This window comes from Octodon degus, unplaced genomic scaffold, assembly GCF_000260255.1.
Source record: "Octodon degus isolate 3935 unplaced genomic scaffold, OctDeg1.0 scaffold00009, whole genome shotgun sequence".
NCBI classification, from domain to species: Eukaryota; Metazoa; Chordata; class Mammalia; order Rodentia; family Octodontidae; genus Octodon; species Octodon degus.
In genome coordinates, this window is record NW_004524585.1 from 30529225 (window position 1) to 30547727 (window position 18503).

Consider the following 18503-nt stretch of genomic DNA (forward strand, 5'->3'; position numbering starts at 1 on the left):
AAATGAAACCTGCCTCATGACTTAGTGAGAAAAGAGAAACCCTATTATTACAATTGTCCCAGAATCAGACCCAGTGGGGAGCTACTAAGAGTGTCAGTTAGCGGACTTATGGGTTAGCTCAGTTGTTTCAAGCTCCTGCTTGGGCAAACTCAGGCACATGAGTTGGCAGTTCAATCTCCAGCTCCACCTGCCACACCAGACCTGCTCCTAAGGCAGCCTGAGCCAGCCAAAAAAAAAGTATCAGTAAATGTAATTCTACCAATCAGATGTTTAAAATATGTTTAGGTCAGCTGATGAGAAAGACTATGGGCAAAGCCTTATCTTCAGTAATAAGAAGAGTATTGTAAGATGTCCTGGACATAGGTTGCTTTTCGTTTGTTTATTTGTTTGTTCAGATTGACCCTATGGAATCCCCTCAACTGTGACATTGTATGTCTTGATTGAAATTCCAATTTGCAGAAAGGACAGATGGCAACCTTGATTATAATTTTTTGAAAGATTAAAATATAGCCATTTGAAACTGTAGTAACTGAGAAAATTAAACCAAAGAGTTTAATTTGTGCAAGGTAGATTAAAATGAAACAGCCTCATGGGTACAGATTGCATTCCATAGCACTGAAAGCTTTCTCCATTTCCAGAGTGTGACAAGGAGGTGGTCATGGGTCCCTTCCCAACAAACACGTTTTATAACACATCACTCTCAGCAAACTGTACCACTTGTCAACTGCAGAGTGATATTGGACAAAACCCACCATGGATGAATCAGGATTACCTCTTTTTGGGAGCATGAATTCACCCGGTATCTTTCAAGTGAACAAACTGAAGTCATACCTTGCCATAAAAGCAGGTAGCAGGCGAGGAGGGGTGCTGCTGACTCCCCCACAGACTTTTATTGATATGTTGGGGTTGTGACCTCAAAGACAAAATGCTAAGAGGGAGAGAAAATTAACCAGTCAGTGCACCTTTTTGAATTCTTGGTCCCATTTTAAAAACTGCTGGAAAAGATGCCCACTCAAGTAAATTCTGAGGTTTTTAATATTGCAAAAATGGCTTTTCACCAAAAGAATTGAGGAAATAAAGTATAAGCTTTACACTCTGTTATGGATTTGGTTTAATGGTATAGGGTCTCTAAAGTTAATTACTTGGGGAAGTTTCTTTTTCCTATTAAAAATCGATAGTAAAAACAATAGTCTCTATTATTTAACTAGATTATGGATAAATGCTTCTGTCCTGACTTAACAGTTTTAAATATCTATTTTATTGAAGTTAGGGACCACCTATCTAGGGTTTTGCTTCGCAGAAACCTTATTAAAGAGATGCATGAGGAGATTCAAACTAAGTATTGATGATCAGAAAAAAAGTCCAATTTCCACGTGGTTGGCTTCATTTCTAAAAGTGCTGATGATGAGGATGTACAATCACCACAGATGTCATGGGTCACCTCCCCTGGGAGGCCGTCTCCTCCTCCTGTCCCCCTTCCCATCCTTGAGTTACAGAACGATGTGCTTCCCTCCCTTTGCCCTCTTCACTTACCTTCATTACGGCACTTACAACCCCGCATGACAATTGTGTATTTACATGTCTGTCGTGCCTACTACATAGTGCATGCCTGGAGAGCTTGACTGTGTACTCATCATATTTGTAATTCTGGGGTGAGCAGAGCAGACTCTCTATAACTCATGACTTCTTCAGAAGGCATTCCTATGTCACTGTAGGAATTGTCAACATGGAAAATTGCCCTGTTCTCAAGGAAAGCTAAGATTCTCTTCTAGCCATGGCAGTTAAAGCAATCGGTTCTGCCCTTCCCCAGCACTGCTACAATTTCTATCTTCCATCCAAACCCAGTTCTCTAGTTTCTTACATTGCTAGGGAGAGGGATGAGCATTTAGCCAAAATGGTGGGAGTAAGAGGAAAGCCTGTTAGTACCTGCCTTAGTCTCATGACAAAAATGAGTGACAGAAAGCTAAGAGACTGCACATATAATGTCGTCATCCATTTAGGCTCTTCAGCCAAAACTTATCAGAAGCAAAATACCCTTCAACTTTGGGTGCTGCCTCCATGTCTTGCACTTGTAGCCCTGTGGTACTGAATAATATTGCAGGGGGCTGTCTCAAGCACTCCCTGGAGCTTTGCAAAATGCAGCACACTTCATAGCCTCCATCCTGTAGTCAATCTCATGACTCAGGTACTCTCAGCAAGAGAACAGCGTATCACAGAGTCTAAATGGAATGATAAGAGGATGGAAAGAAGGAATAATTAGGAGATAATTATTGGTTTAGTCTATCAGTGATATTTCTCTGATTGTTTTTGTTTGTTTAAGTGGCACATAATCAGGCCTACAAATTTTAGGAACTGACAAGCCAGTAATTTAAAGCATTATTTAGCAAGCCAGATATACACATTAACTTTGTGTAGCTGCTTCTTTAAAATAAAATCATAGCATATGATTTTTAGTGGTAACTTTATGGAATTTGATATTTTACACTTACTGTTACTTTGGGTGAAATTTATTTTAATTTTTAATTGCCTTTTGGTCACTCAATGGCAGAAGGGTAGTTTCTAAATTAGTAAAAAATAACATGTCAAGACCTAATGTTGGCATTTACTACATATATCATAAAAAGATAACTTTTAGAAAGATAAAATGAGTACAAATTACACATAAAATTACTTGCTCTCTCTTCGCCTAAAATTTCCTTTGTCAGATTCTAAGAAATGTCTAATATGAGCATCTTGTTGAATGTTTTCTGACTTTAAAAAAATAGGCTAAGCTCAAGAAATTATTTTCCATCTATAAATCATAATATCAGGACATATTAGACTGTATAACTGGCACCTGAAAATCCTATTTGTTCTATTTTCAAAAGTTACCCAGAATCCAACACTTCCACCCCCTGGATGGTTAGCAAACAGTTCACCCTACTTCCCCTGTCCTCCTTCTCCAGCTCATTTTCCAAGTACCAGCCATCTGGATCATGTAACTCCTCAACTCAAATCCCCCCAAAATTTGTTCTTTCCCCTAGAATGAAAGCCAAGTCCTTTCAGAGACCTGCCACTCCCCTCCTACCACTCTGTCAGCTGCTGGCCCCTCAACCCAATCCAACCCTCCAGCCACGCTGGCTTTCTAGTTAGCCCTGAATATATTAGACAAGGCTGCTTCTCTAGTCTTTCTAACAGGTGTCTCCATTGTAAGCCACGGGCTGTCTCCCTTGTGGTGTCCATTTCTCTGCCTGTATGTCATTTTCTAATGAGAATCGTTCCTGAAATCCCCTTGGAAATCTTATCTACAGACCAACTTTCCCCATCAACTTTCCCAGTTATTTTTCTTTCCCATGATTATTTTTCTCCATAAATAATTATCACCTAAAACACCCTAAAATGTATTCATTGCCTTCTTCACTGGAAGTTCCAGAAGGTCAGGAATTTAAGTTGATTTATGTACTGCTATGTCCCCAGCACTTATAACACTGCTTGATACATTATAAGCAATAAATATTTGTGGAATGTGTGGATCTGTAGTCAAAACTACCAAGCTTTTCCTATGTAGGCAGCCTAGGAACTAATAAGATAAGGCATGGTTCCTGGGGAAGGTTTTGCCGAGAGGCTTACATTTAAATATAATTCAAAAAATTTGAGCCTGCCTTTCTGTGCTGGTATCAAAGCTCTATGTAAGAAAATACAGTTGTTGATATGTCAAATAAAGACAATTACAAGGTGTTTGGATGAACAAAATGTGCTTTCTGTGCACTATCCTCCATGCATATGTGTGCTGGAAGATGAGGATGGTAAAGGTGGTTAAAGAGAAAGGGGCGAAAGTGGAGAAAGGAGATACACAGATCTTGAACTACGAACAAAATTTTCACCAGAACTTAATGTCTTCCAGTTTTCTACTCTTTACTGAAAATGATCCCCCAAACCCAAAATTGCGAAGACTATTATAATGTCACTTTATGCAACTATCTCAGAGTATATGAAGGTACTGCACGGGCACACATGTATTAAATCTTTGAAATATAAAATTAATAGTTTAAATTAAAAAGGAGTCAAAGTAGATACAGCTCATTTTAAAAATTACATTATGGAAAGCAAACACACTGTTGTATGGGAATGCACAACTTATCCATCAATGATAGCTGGTGAATTCCTTCCCATTAAAAATTAATTGAAAATCTTTAATGATATTTAAGCTTTTGCACAAGTGTAAACTACTGTGGCTTCGATTCACAATGCATTTAAAACAATTATTCTTTATCATTAAAGTTAATAATATGCACATTAACCTCTTATGTAGTCTAAATCAATATTGTAGTTTCAAAGGTATGACCTCTGGACAGCTTTGTCTAAATATTGATTTCATTGTCATTTGTATAAGGTATCAAACAAATTACATGCTGCACTAATATCATTAATTCTGGCCCCACAGAGCCTATGACTTTATGAGTTCTTATAATACAGGACATGACATTATAGAAATATTGAGAATATTAAAAACCTGATTGTCAAATGGATGGGATTAGGCTCTGGCTGAACACAGTAGCTGTAAATAAATGATAACTTTTAAATTCTTTCTTTTCAGTGAACAGAAAAAAAAAAGTATTTCTGTTTAATGGCAGACTGGTCATTGGTGTTAAATTTCAAATGGCATAACTCTTTCTGCCTGAGAATTTCAAATATATCTTCTTGTGATTCTGTAGATATCAAGAAACTAACTCAACCTTAGATTAAAATGTTGCAGTTTTGAAATATAACAGTTTTGTCAAAATAAACTTGCTTGGAAATTCCCATTATAAGTTATATACTAGGGAATCTGTTGAGTTGAAAAATATATGTGTAACATTAAAAGCACCGAACACCGAATGGTTATTGCAGAATGAAATAAAAACTGATTCAGAGATGGACATACACATTTCCTCTCATTAATTGACAGGCTAGAACTCTTTTTGTTAAAATGCAAATTGAAATTCCACTGTATAATTTGGTCTCTTTTACTTTATTTCTAGGTTCAAAGTTGTTATTGATCATAATGTTTGCTAACATCATCTGGTTCTATCTAACGCTATTATGATGACTTTTTTTTTAAATTTTAAAAGTTTTCTTCACTTTTTACCATACACTTTTTGAACAAGAGTTCTTGTCATGCTCATGACACTGAAAGTGGCTACTATTTCTAACAAAAATGTTCCCCTCAAATCTCTTGCAGGTAAAAGTGACCCCTTCTGTGTAGTAGAGCTGAACAATGATAGGCTACTAACGCATACCGTCTACAAAAATCTCAATCCTGAGTGGAACAAAGTCTTCACCTTGTAAGTAGCCATCACCTTGAGCCCATTTCAAAACTGGTATAAAATTGTGTTTTATTTTGAGGGGTATGCATGTATATTTGTCACTGATTCACAACTTAGTACACCAGGTCGGGCTTTTCTAACAATCGTGAGTTCCACAACTTTCTACCTTCCTGAGTGGAATTGGGGAAAGGAGTATGCCATTTGGGTTTTTTTATTTTGTTTTGTTTTGTCTTGTTTTGTTTTCACCGACTTTTTTTTAAACTGTGCTTTTTATATGACTTGACTAAAGGTTTTGCACCCATCAACTGGAATGCCAGGCTGCCTCTTCCTTTTATACTTTCTATTGAAATTCTTCCCAATTGCATTGACACCAAGGAGGACAAAGCTCTATTTGTTCTATTGCTGAAATCAGCAAACAATCTGGTCACGAATTCGGCAGATGCTTTAGTTTTGGTTTGATTCGTTTTAGCACAATAAGAATATTAAGTATTGTCCTAGATACCAAAACATGCTTTGAGTTAATTTTCCTTTTGTTTTAATAAGTTTGTAAATCTTTTCAATCATTCACTGTAAAAGCTGCCGATGCTACGCTATAGTATCTCCTAAGTTCGTTTTTTCCTCCTTTTTAAAAAAACTGGGCTTTAGAAATGAACTCTAAACAAAGGAAACTCTCTGAACAAAAGTACGGCTCAAAAGTTTTCTAACACAGTTTTATTTTTTGTTCATGAAAATCTGCTAAATTCCTCATTAATTCCTTCTAATGTCTCTGCTTAAGAGCCAGTAACTAATCAGCTTTAATTATGAGACCAATTTATTTTTAAGGAATTCCACATTTTCATAAAAGATGAAAGCTTGGTCAGGAGACTTGCACTCCTAAGAAGGTTGTGGAGAGTGTTTTTCTCTGGAATGCATAATTGAATGAATAGGTTTGATTATTATCAAAGCCATTAATTGATTGTAGCCTGATAAAACCTCTTCTTATATGTGGTTGTGGTTTTTCAGTAATGAATATATTTTCCTTTTGCTTTGTTTTCTCTGGATTCATGTTTTTCTGGTAAACAGTTTGATCAAAGAATAAATGCTGCCAACAATTTGCACTTACATTTCCAGAGACAAAAGTATGAAGAGCTCTCCCAGTTGTTTATTAATGTATGCTGTCTTTGGAACACAATGGCACATGAGTTCATTTCTAAATTCCGGTGTGGTGCAATAGCTATAAATGTTGCATTTCTCCATTCTGTTTTCTGTATTTGTTCACTTTTATTATAAACATAGTATTTTGGGGAGAGCTACAAACAAAAAGGAGATGTCCTGTTACTATAAAAAATAATTGCTCTAAAAGTATGCAGTGACTCTTGCTAATATCAGTGGCTTAGTGTTTTGTGTGGCTGTTATGGAAAGATATGATTTATTGTTATAATAATAAAGAAAAGTCTAAAAATAACAAGACCACCTATTGATTTTTTTCAGTAAATTATTTGATTGTTTAGATGGGAAATTATATTTTATCAAAAAGATATAACTTAAAAACTTATAATGATCTTCCAAGTTCCAGATAATAGGACCATCACTGTGGTCTACCAGGGTGAATTGTGGGAAATTCTATCAGATACTAGACCACCCTGTGTATGTGTATATGCAAATAACACATAAAGACACATACACACAGACATACATAATCAGCTGGAGCTATCTAAATTTTCAAAACCATCCCAGTTCTTGCTTCCCACTGATGAAATCTTTTTTCTTACATATATTTATTATGCAGCAACATTAAAGATATCCATTCAGTTCTTGAAGTGACAGTTTATGATGAAGATCGGGATCGAAGCGCTGACTTTCTGGGCAAAGTTGCTATACCATTGCTGTCTGTAAGTTTTATTCACCTGACGCACTGTTCTGTGTTGCTTTTGCTCAAGGAAAAAAAAAAAAAAAAAAAAAACCCTTAGCTCCATGTCTGTCATTTCTCAACCAAGGTCTGTAATAAGAACACTAAAAATTTTAACATACTCAATTCACGGCCATGTTGAATCCCATGATAGTTAATTTTTCCTGACAGACTTGATCCTGGTAATGAACAGGTACTTGTCAGAATTGCCACAGTTGTTTTGGGTTCTCTGTCAGTTTCAGCAGCTGGGGGTCAAAGGTCACCGAGGGAGTGTATTCAGTGGAGACCGCGAGACAGACGGCTGTCATGTCCTTTTCCCGCAGATTCAAAATGGTGAACAGAAAGCCTACGTCTTGAAAAACAAGCAGCTGACAGGGCCAACAAAGGGGGTCATCTATCTTGAAATAGATGTGATTTTTAATGCTGTAAGTCTTAACTTTGGCTTTTTTGTACCGCTAAAGAGTTCAGTTTCATGAAAGCTTTTGTTCCTGATTTGTAGAGAATTTCTGTCATTCCTCATTTTCTCTCAACCTTGATGTGTCCTGGAGAATGCGCTTCTGCCATGCCTGGCACACCCACACTTGCTGTTAGCGTTGGCGCCCGCCGCTGCGGCTCCCTGCGCTGGCCGCTCCTGCCTGCCTGCCTGCCTGCCTGCCTGCCCGCCCGCCCGCCTGCCTGCCTGCCTGCCTGCGAGAGGGAGCAGCCGCGGGTGTAACTGTATACATTTATATTTTATGAGCGAGGCAGGCAGGACTTCAAAACTTTAATTATTGCAAATTGAATTGCGTGAAAAACTTGTGAACGTTTGTGATATACGAATGCATAACAGACACATGTGTTGGTGCATAGGTGAAAGCCAGCTTACGAACGTTAATACCCAAAGAACAGAAGTACATTGAAGAGGAAAACAGACTCTCTAAACAGGTAAAAAGCAAGGAAAGATTAATCCCTCTGGGAAGACCTGATTATATCTGTAAAACATCTAAGTAAATTCAAATACATTTGGAAGTAGGAAGGGGGGAAGAGGATGGAATTTTTGATCATCTACTTCTGAAAATGGCTCTTTTCCCCCTTTCTTTCCTTTTCTCTCTTCACTCCTTTCTTTTAAAAGATCAAACAAGGACAATACCAAGCTAATAAATCTATGGGGGTGGTCAGGAAGAAAAGGGGATACTGTAGGTGATGATGCTCAGGATAAAATGTTAGTCATGCATTAGCATAAGAGTGATCGTTCTGAGCATAAATACAGTTTGATTGCCAGAGGGTGTGTCAGTGGGGATGCCAAGGGCTGAGGCTCCAATCTGTGCAGACCACCCACAGGTACGATGCAGGTGTGTGTAAAGTGAGCCCCCAAGAAAGCTCTTCCCTCTAATCCGGGGAGAGGGTGCTCCACCTTTGCAGGAAAACCTTCCTGTTAATTAGATTTTAACCACGATCCTGCAGGAGTGAACTTTCATTGGCATTGTTAGCTACGAAAACAGAAAATCAAGAAAGCTGACTTCTCTATCATGAAGGATTTCTACATTAACTTGATAGAAATCAATTATAATTTTAGCTTTGGCTTGATGTCTAGTTAAGTAAAGTGCTAAGCTACCTCTTTTGGAAAATACTTACATTCAATTAACAAAGCTAAAATAAAATGTATTTATTATGGCTATAAAATTTACTGAACTTGTTTTGCACCTGGAAATATTTGATAATTTTCTGCACCATTAGAAACCTAAACACATTATTTCAAGCTAATAAATTCACCATACAAAGCAAGACCTTAGAATGTTTAAAGATAGTGGATATGTTACAAATGTTAATGTCTATCTAAATGGAAATGCAGACTACATTCCTCAATGATTGTAGATAAAAATAATAAACATTGCCCTTAAAGAAAGATTATAGGGACCAAGATAAAAACAAATAGGGAAACACTTCACTTTCCCTGAATGGAATTTCACTTTTAGAAACTTGTTAAAACTGGTGTATATATATGCATGTGTCTATATTTACACATACATATTTTTGACCATATAATCTCTATAAACTTTACATTTAAATATATCAGATTAGCATTGAAGTATATTTGGAATAGCAAAATATTAACCTATACACATATGCTTAGACTATTAGCATATCTGTATATAATTTGTTGAATCATTATCTAGTGAATAGCCTACTGTTACCAAAGAAGTCATGCTATAGTTTTAAATGTAAATTATGTTAATTTTCATATACCTTTAATAAAATATTTTTGAAGTACTTGGTTATTGTAAATATTTTCCTAAACTCCAAAATTATGAACAAGTAATGAGAAAATATAGGTTGAATTTAATGTGGGAGGATAGATAGATAGATAGATAGATAGATAGATAGATAGATAGATAGACAGATAACAAAGAAGTAAGAAATCCTACTAAAATGGTAAAAAATGTTTTGTTTTCTGCAACAAGCAATGCTTGGCAGGTTTTTCTCTAAGTCCCTCGGTAAGAACATTCCCGGGTGTTCAGTTCACCTTGCAATATCTTGAAACAAACTTTCAATGAATCTTACAGACAAAATAAGATTGAAGAGTATTAAATTAATAAAAGTCCATAGTAGGTAAATAGCAAAAATATTTCAATCTGTTAGGAAAATATTTTCTTTTCAACAAAGAAGTGCAGCCTCTATAGTATTATTTAAAATATATGGCTATTCAGTTGAAAAATTGTTCTTATCAGGCAGTTCTTCCTCTGGAAATACTTCTTTTTCTGTGACTTGTAAGTTGAATTGTTTAATATGCTCTTATAGCTTTATTAACTTTCTGAATCCATTTTAAATCATAGTAAGGTTGAAAATTTTGCAATATAGTTGATCATCTTTAGCAATGCAAATTCTAATAATATTCTCATTTTTCTTCCAGCTGCTACTAAGAAATTTTATCAGAATGAAACGTTGTGTCATGGTGCTTGTAAATGCTGCATACTACGTTAATAGTTGCTTTGATTGGGATTCACCCCCAAGAAGTCTCGCTGCTTTTGTGGTATGATCATACTGTATTACTTACATTGTTAGTCATTAAATTCAGTAATCATAGCTGCATGTTTCTGTGGCTATAGTAACAGTTATGTTGATGTGGCCATTTTAAAACTCCTATTTTAAGACTCGACTGGACAGATTTGCCGTGGGCAGGGACCTGATGGATTGTTCAAGGTCTGAGTCCAAGAATACATTCCCCGCCTCAGATTTCCGGAATGAGAGACATCTCAGCCAATGTATAATTTTCTCTGTGACAGTTAAAAAGTAAAATTGGGCATATTGCATAATTCTAACGGCCAATAGGAGAGCCAAGAAAGAAACCTCAGTGTGAAAAATAATAATAGTAATGGTCTTGACCGTGCTCAACTTGATTTTATTCATTCTATAGTTTTGGACTTTTTTATTCAAAATATGAACATCCTAGGCAGAGGAGTGCCAGTTGGTAATACTTTAATAGGTGAATCAATTGGAAGTGGATGTGACCTGTTTAAGACATATTTTATTATTTCTGAGACTTCCAGTTTTTAAAAAGCCTTGAGAATTTGATCGATCCAGATAGTCCTCTAACAAGGTTCATCCTGGAGCCTTTCTCTTTGACTGTTTAAAACAGTGCTGAGGAGAGCAACTGGTAAAAATCAGAAAATCCAGGAGCTTCTGCTCTCTGTGTATTAGCTGGGATTTTCTGCTGTCGCACTATTTTTGCTTATTCAAGATTTTAGTTTGAAGTTTACATGGTGCTTTGAAAAATCTTTGTTTTACTGTTTGTGTGAACAGAGATAACTTCTGCGTCCTTACAGTTACTAGTTTTGCAAAGTATGACTTTATTATGGGGGCCTTCAAGAGGAGTCCTAATTATGATAACAAATCAATATTTTAGTGTTACCATTCAAATGAATGTATGCACATCTGTTTAGTACTCTGAGCTCTGTCCTCTCAGACCTCGTAAGGGACTTTCATTAATGTCTGAGCACGCGAACAAAGAGTGTGTATGTCCTTTTGTGCTGTAAGTTACCAGGAAGTTAGGCAGCTTGCTTCCCATAGACCTGTTGTTGTCTCCTTAAAGAGAGTGGCTGTCATCATTTTTGAGTTATAGAAAAAGAAATCTTCTTTCCCCAATACTCTTTTAGTTGTTCTCTTATATAGTAAATATATTAGGGCACTGTTGAACAAACTACATTCTGATTTTTCTCACCACCACAGAGGCACTAGGTTGTTAATGAGATAAAATGATACTTAGCTTCTCTATATATTTTATATCATTACTTCCAGATTTTGTGAGGCCTTTTAATAGCAACTGATTTCTACTGAAATGGTCATATATGGTCATTTTTGAGTCACTCCTTCCAAAGTTATTCCCCTCCGATGTTTATGAAATTTGAAAACAGAGACTTATAGGAAATGATGTTGTTTATTTAGGAACATTCATTTTGAATTCTTTGGCACTGCACTCTGTAAGTGTTCAGAAATCTCTTCTGGCTTCTAAGTTTATAGGAAGAGACTTGTGTAAAATAAATTCAAGATGGCAGCCCCTTTTCACAATTTCCTTGTTTGTAAAAAATAAAAGAATAAAAAAAATTACAGGTACTAGAATTCTGAGAACCTTATGTACATGTACCTGATACGATTTGAGTGAGTTCATGGGAAGAGGGACAGACTTTACTGAGAAAGAAATGTCTAACATCTCTCTCATGTGGCGGTCGGTGTGTAACAAATTTAGGCCTACCGTACGCAAGCTGAACACAAGAGGCTTACACAAAGAGGAGAGTGACAGTCAAGATACAGAAAGGGCCTGCAGACAGGGAGAGAGGACCAAGAAGCCATCAAGGACAGTGGGAACTCCCATTAGGATTACTTGAAGAAGAAACAATAATATTAACTGTTTCAAGGGCAAAAGAGATGGGACTACGTCTCTTTCAGTAGATGACATTCTACTGAACGGGCCTGAAACAAAACCGAAGTACTTACTTAGGCATGAAGTGGAAGTTTCATGACAATAGAGATCCTGCCTTTTCCATCCTGGTACTCTAGCATTTTTGTAGCAGAGCCAGCAATATGTTCCCATTATAAATGGCTGTTAAGTCAACCGGCTGATCAATGATCAGTCAATTAATCTGAAAACTTTTCTGATACGGAGAAATTTATTCTTCAATCATGTCTAATAAATATTTTCTCTACTAAAGCTCATTATTAAACTCTGATGTATATAGCTTAATATTTATGTAACAATTTTGAATTCTGAACTATTCCATAATCCTTTATGAATCTGTTTAACCTCAGATTAAATTGATATGAAAAGTCCTTGTATAATAAGAACTAATATCTATAAGCTCTTACTATTTGCCAAGGAACTGTTTTTCACCTATGAATGCATGGAAAATGCTTTCATGCATTAATGAGTTTAATCTTCCCAGCACCCTGTGCAGTAGATACTCACTTTTCCCAGTATACAGAGGAAGAAATGGAATTGTGGCACAATTAAGCAGTTTGTCCAGTACCATACCATGGATAGCATTTCTTTCCTAAACGAGTCTTTTAGACTACATACCTTGTAATTTTAATATTTTAACAATTCAGAAAAACAAGTGTACTAGGATTTGTATTCATCTCATAGACATTAAAGAAGGTTCTCAAAATGGAAAAATGTCCATGATTCCCATTGCATGACTGGAGCCCTTTCGGGCCAGCGTAGGAAGAAGCACTGCTTTCCCTCAGGAGGAGAGTGTGAGCAGCACTCATTGTTAGGAGCATATTGTTCCCGTCATGCCCTGGTGATAGATTGTGGGCCTATTATTATAATATTGGTTCCACTTGGCCCATTTTTCATAAAAGCAGCTGCCTCGTGGAGCACACACATTTGTACCATTACCCGGCTTGGTATTAGGCCCAGATTTGTCATCTTTATAATGTTTAAGTATCTCTTTTTTATTCTTCCATTTTCTTTTCCTGTTCTCATTCACACTCCAAAAATAAGTGTAGAATAATGAAATCCAAATGGCAAAACAAGCATTTTTGGGTCCCAGTGTCAATGAACTTGGAAAGCAGGAGAAAGGGTAACAGGCAGTGGCTGCCTGCACGGCTCTACCTGTGCACCATGGGAGGATCCAAAGCCAGCTGTGACAGCACAGCTGACATTAGTCTGGAAGGGGACTGTAAGAGATAAGTGCTCACATTTCTGGGGATGGCCTGTTGCTCAGTGGCACGAATTAGGTTTTTTAAGTGTTGCTATGAATATTGTCTGTCTAGGAGTGAATGCAGACATGTGTGCTGCAGAAGGCTCTGCTCGTCTTTGCAAATCATCTCTTGTAGATGTGGGAATGTCTGGGAAATAGGGCCTAATTTTCATCAGGCTCTTGACCAGACATGTGTGTTCCTGTAGATGTCAGTAGGTGCAAAGCAGGAGGAAAAAAAAACTAGAAAAGAAAAAGAGTACACATTCTCCTTCTTTTCGGTACTGTCATTTCTCACTGTAATGAGCACAAAAATAATTGGACAACTGAGCTAGCAGTAAAAGGACACACTTCAGTGTGCGTCAAAAGAATTATTTTACAGGACAAACTTTAATCTTTAAATGTGATTGTAGATAATTTGTGGTACCATCTGTCCATTTGGAATTGTTTTAGCCTTTTCTGTCGTTATACAGTAAGTGCCGCTGTGTTTAACATTAACATTTGATATTTTACACATTTAATTTCTGTTCTGCTGTGTGGTCCTTGGGGAACAGAGCGCTAGTGCTACATGCGAGAGACAAAGTATTGATCAGTTAACATTTCAGCTACATTTATGTATGTCGCAAAATTAATGAAAATGCCAGACAAAAATGTCAGAGTGCACAAAAAGGTAGAATTTAAATTTGGTACTTTAATGAAAAGTCTTAAGATGTGCATTATCAAAAATGTCCCTTTGCCTGTAAAGTATAATTCCTTGCAGAGCACCTAAAGGGAGATGCATATTTTACTTAGAGGAACAATGAACATGAATTATGAAGAGATGTCAACTCCTCCAAGTACCTTGTGTTCCAAAATGGTGCAGTTGAATGCTTAACTCTTAGGCATAAAATATAGTTGTTTCTGGTTATATCTGGGGAACCACTGGCCTCAGCCCTCTGCCTTGACCAGCTTCTGTCTGGGACTCTTCATCTAGGTTTGCCTTGGTGTCATTGTGTGTGTGTGTGTGTGTGTGTGTGTGTGTACTCCTGTGTGTGTGCTTGCGTACATGTATGTGTGTGTGTGTGTGTGCTTGAAAACCAAGAATCCCCTCCACAGCAATTCACCGTAACCACTCTGTTCATTATTCGCTCCTCTCTGGGTCCTTCTCAGATGTCTGGTTTTCCTTTGCATCTAGGTTGTTTGTGCTCCACCTTCTTTCAGTTCCTGTTTTAGTAAAGGATCACACTTGGGATAACTGCTATCCTCACCAAAGCTAGGCCATTATACAGGGAAAGAGAAAAACAGGGATGAGGCCGGCAGAGAATGCCACAAGGCAGCTCTGTGCAGCCAAATGATTTTTTATTTTAAAAATAGAGCAAAGGAGGAGGAATTGGACCTGCAGGAGTGAGGGGAATAGGACATAGTGACCTGCAGACAGCATGCACTTCAGGGTGTTTTACTGTATACTTCCTGGAGAGTAAGTCTGTTGATATTGAACAACTGATGGAGTTTTCTAATTTGCATTTATTATAAACCATAAGATGATTTTAAGTGGCCTTCATGATCAAGGACCTGAAGGGGAGCACTGCTTAGGAAGAAATGCCTAAGCATGAAAATGAAAACATTTGTGCATCACCTGCAATTCCTGAATAATGAGATGTGAGACAATACCACTGGACACACTGAAGATAATTTTAGGTTTAATCAGAAATTTCTCTGTGGAGAATTTAACAGGTATCAGTTACACCAGGAATGTTAGGCTTCCAGTCTATAGCAATTTGAAAATTATTTTTATAGGTACCTTTTTGTTGTTGTTACAGTTATTTTAATGGTAAAAGAAAAACTGCCCCAGATGCGATTTTTGTTGTTTTCCTGGAACAGCAAACACAAAGGCCTTCAAAATGCAAAGAAACGAGTACTAAAGCAAAATGATTTACAACTGATGATCTTATCCTTATATTCATGACTTTTCCTAAAATTATATAAGTTTAAATATCTAATGTCTTTTTAAACATCTTTCTTAATTTTTACTCCCCCCCTGACATTAACACTGTTTGCTAAACAATACTTCTAATTTATATGAATCTTAAGCTGTATTAACCATTTCTTTTGCAAGTGTGCGAGTAAAGGGGAAACCCCCTTTACAGAATTTCATTATTTTATGAGATTTCATACCTCCACAGGTGCCTAAAATTCTTTCACAAGATCGCACAGTATTGACTCTTGGAAGTTAGTACCATTTCCATGTTTCACTTGCTTGCTTGCTTGCTTGCTTGCTTTCTTTCTTTCTTTCTTTCTTTCTTTCTTTCTTTCTTTCTTTCTTTCTTTCTTTGAATGTATTTAGTACAGGGTCTACATGCTTCACTACACAGATTGGACTCATAGTGATCCCCCTGTTTTCAGTCTCCCAAGCACTGGGATTGTAGGCAGGCACCACCACGCCCAGTCTTAATCACCCTGGGGGTGGGGCCGGCACAGCACACTGGGGATAGAACCCCAGCCACTGTGCCTGCCTAAGCTACCATGTTTTCCAATACTTAAATTGTATGTGCAATCTATATAAGCATTCTGGCACATCAAGATGCTACTTGGAAGGTACAATTTTTTCCACAAATTTATCTCATATTAAGGAAGAGGTTCTTTCAAACATTGGCCTACATTACATTTTTAAAAGTTGTAAATTAGATTTTCTTAAGTGCTGCCTTTCATCAAACATAGAATGTAAATTCTTGGTGGTACACCCCAGTCCTTAAAGATCATAATGTAGAACTGAACTGAGAATTAGGATTGATCACTATGAGCTAAAATTAACCCAAGTCCTAGGAAATGTTACAAAGCAGATCAGACTGAAACAAAACATTGTCTCTGATTCTGGAAAGTGATTCTAGACCTCAGTTAGAGATCCATCTACAAGAATAGCCATATTCTCTTTGTGTTTATAGATGAATGCCCTTTCTGTTTATTTTGATACATGTGAGCAGAGGGGTTTCTCATCCTTGGAGGGAGATAATTGTATAAGCTGCAGGGTCTGCCTCCCTCTGAAAATCTTATCCTTCTGAAATTTTAGTTTATGTTTGAAATGAGAAGAGTTTAACCCTAATTGCAGGCCACCCTCATGTTTCCTATGATCTCTGCTCTGCACTCCTTTGTCTTCCAACATGTAAAGAGCTAGCCTGTCATAATCCAGGGAAGTTTTCCTTGATGAGTGGTTCAAGGACGACAAACCTATTTCATTTTCTCCAAGGTCTGAATGCTTCTGTGCTATATTATGCCCAAGAATAAACCACAAGTATTACCAACACAACCGTAATGCCATATGGGATCCAAACATGAGCCTTCTCGGGTGCTCTGATGGTGTGCACATTGAAAGTGAGGCTGGTCGGCTGTGTCCAGGCACCTGTGGGGTCTTGTTCCAGCATCAAATGAAATAATGTCATCTCATGCCTTCTTACTCTCCCTCCTTGCATTGCTTAACAGGTATTTTTAGCCTCTATCTCTTTATGAGATCCTTTAAAAAAGGTTACGCGGTCCATATTTTACAACAGAATTGATAAAGACTTTAAAAATTGAGAAATGGTGAATCAGAGATGTCTGACTGTCTATCCTCAGATTCCTAAGTCTTCTGAAGGATTTTCTTCTTTTAAACTACAACTTAAATTGTACAGGTCACACTTGCCAAGCAAACCAGCAAGCAGTTTCCATTGCAATATAGTATTATATAAAGTAGTTTGGAAAGGAAAAAGTTTAATAGAATAGCTATACAATTTGTTTTAGTAAAAATTTGTAGAGTAATAGTTCTGAAAGTTTGCAGCTTTGAATATTCAGACATTGAGAAACTTGAGTCATAAAGTTCACTCTCCACGTGATCATGTCTTTCATATCAAGCAAACATTGAAAACTCTTTGTTTGAAATACTGTCTGTCATCTCCTTTTCCTACTGTGGCTGGTTGTGAAGTTGTACCTAGAGTCATGAACATAAGAAAGTTAGCATACAGAGTGAGGAGCTAATCAGAAATATTGTAATGAAGTTGTTGGTGTTTTCTTTGCCTAGTCGCTAGCCATCGTTTTACACATTTAGAAGTCTAGGGAGAACTAGGGGTTGACACAGGTCCATGTTCAGCAGAGGAGCATCCTTGGGATTACATTGTTTCTTCTACCTCTGTTGCAATGACAGAAATCCAACACTCAGCTGGTAATCTTTAGAGACCAGCAAGAGCGCAAAGATGTTTGCATCCAGCATCAACGTAGCCACAGGAGAACGATGCAGAGAAAACCAGGAACAGTGAAGGAACAAGGAAGGATGGAAAGCACACCACAGGGTGAACAAATATTTGGATGAGAATGAAAATCAGTCTAGATTTTCAAGGAAGAAATAAAAGATTTTAAAGCCGAAATTTGGCTTTTCTTTGTTCTTAAATCAGATTTCTCAACTATATTTTTCTATATCCCCCTAAGGAAAAAATTTCATTTAATTTAATGAGAAAAATTAAATACAGAGAAATAAGATTTTATCCAAGAGTATTGAGCTTTAGAAGAACACAAATCATTGTAATATTTAAGATTCTTTTTCTGCTCCCACTAAGAGCCAATTTTCCCCCTTTCTTGCTCCTACTCAGAATGTGTGCTACAAATCAGGCTTAGGATAAGCTTAACTCTATTTACCTTCATGCTCATCTTGTTAGCTTAGTTTGGAATTTCTCCAGCTTGTACATGGTGTGACCCACTCTGAAGAAAAACGATCTGCAATCCAGAGCGCATTCTGCCAACAGAGTCCCTCTTAGGAAGAGATTGTGTTTAGCTTCATAGAGATTGAAGACTTTTATCTTCTGCCCAATGCAAACCTACATAAGGATTTTTCAGTACCCCAATTCTAAGGGTACCTTGTAATGCTCCCCTAAAACAGGGAAGGGAGAGCAACATCAATTCTGGACTAAGTAATATAACCTCTATCATTGTGATAGTTTTAGCCATATATTCCTCTGTATTTATGACTAACAGCTCATCTTTATATTCTTATGTGAATACTCTATGTCAGGGTTAGAGAAGCATACTTCATTAGGCTTGATTGCATGTTGGGTCTCCACTGGAAGGGCAGAGATAAAAGGTGATGGACTAGAAAAGTCACAACAGTTAAGATGCTTGTTCTATAGGCTATTCTGGGTGGCATGTTGGGCAATT

At 37.1% G+C, this 18503-nt stretch overlaps 1 protein-coding gene across 1 annotated transcript in view; it reads left to right on the forward strand.

Annotated features, from left to right (window-relative positions):
* Positions 1-18503, forward strand: part of Mctp1 (multiple C2 and transmembrane domain containing 1) — a 606101-nt gene that overhangs the window by 447076 nt on the left and 140522 nt on the right. The window contains exons 13-17 of the mRNA XM_004625433.2: positions 5201-5303; positions 7054-7156; positions 7497-7598; positions 8023-8097; positions 10064-10183. Of these exons, the coding sequence (XP_004625490.1) occupies positions 5201-5303; positions 7054-7156; positions 7497-7598; positions 8023-8097; positions 10064-10183 (503 nt within the window). The remainder of the gene's footprint in view (positions 1-5200; positions 5304-7053; positions 7157-7496; positions 7599-8022; positions 8098-10063; positions 10184-18503) is intronic.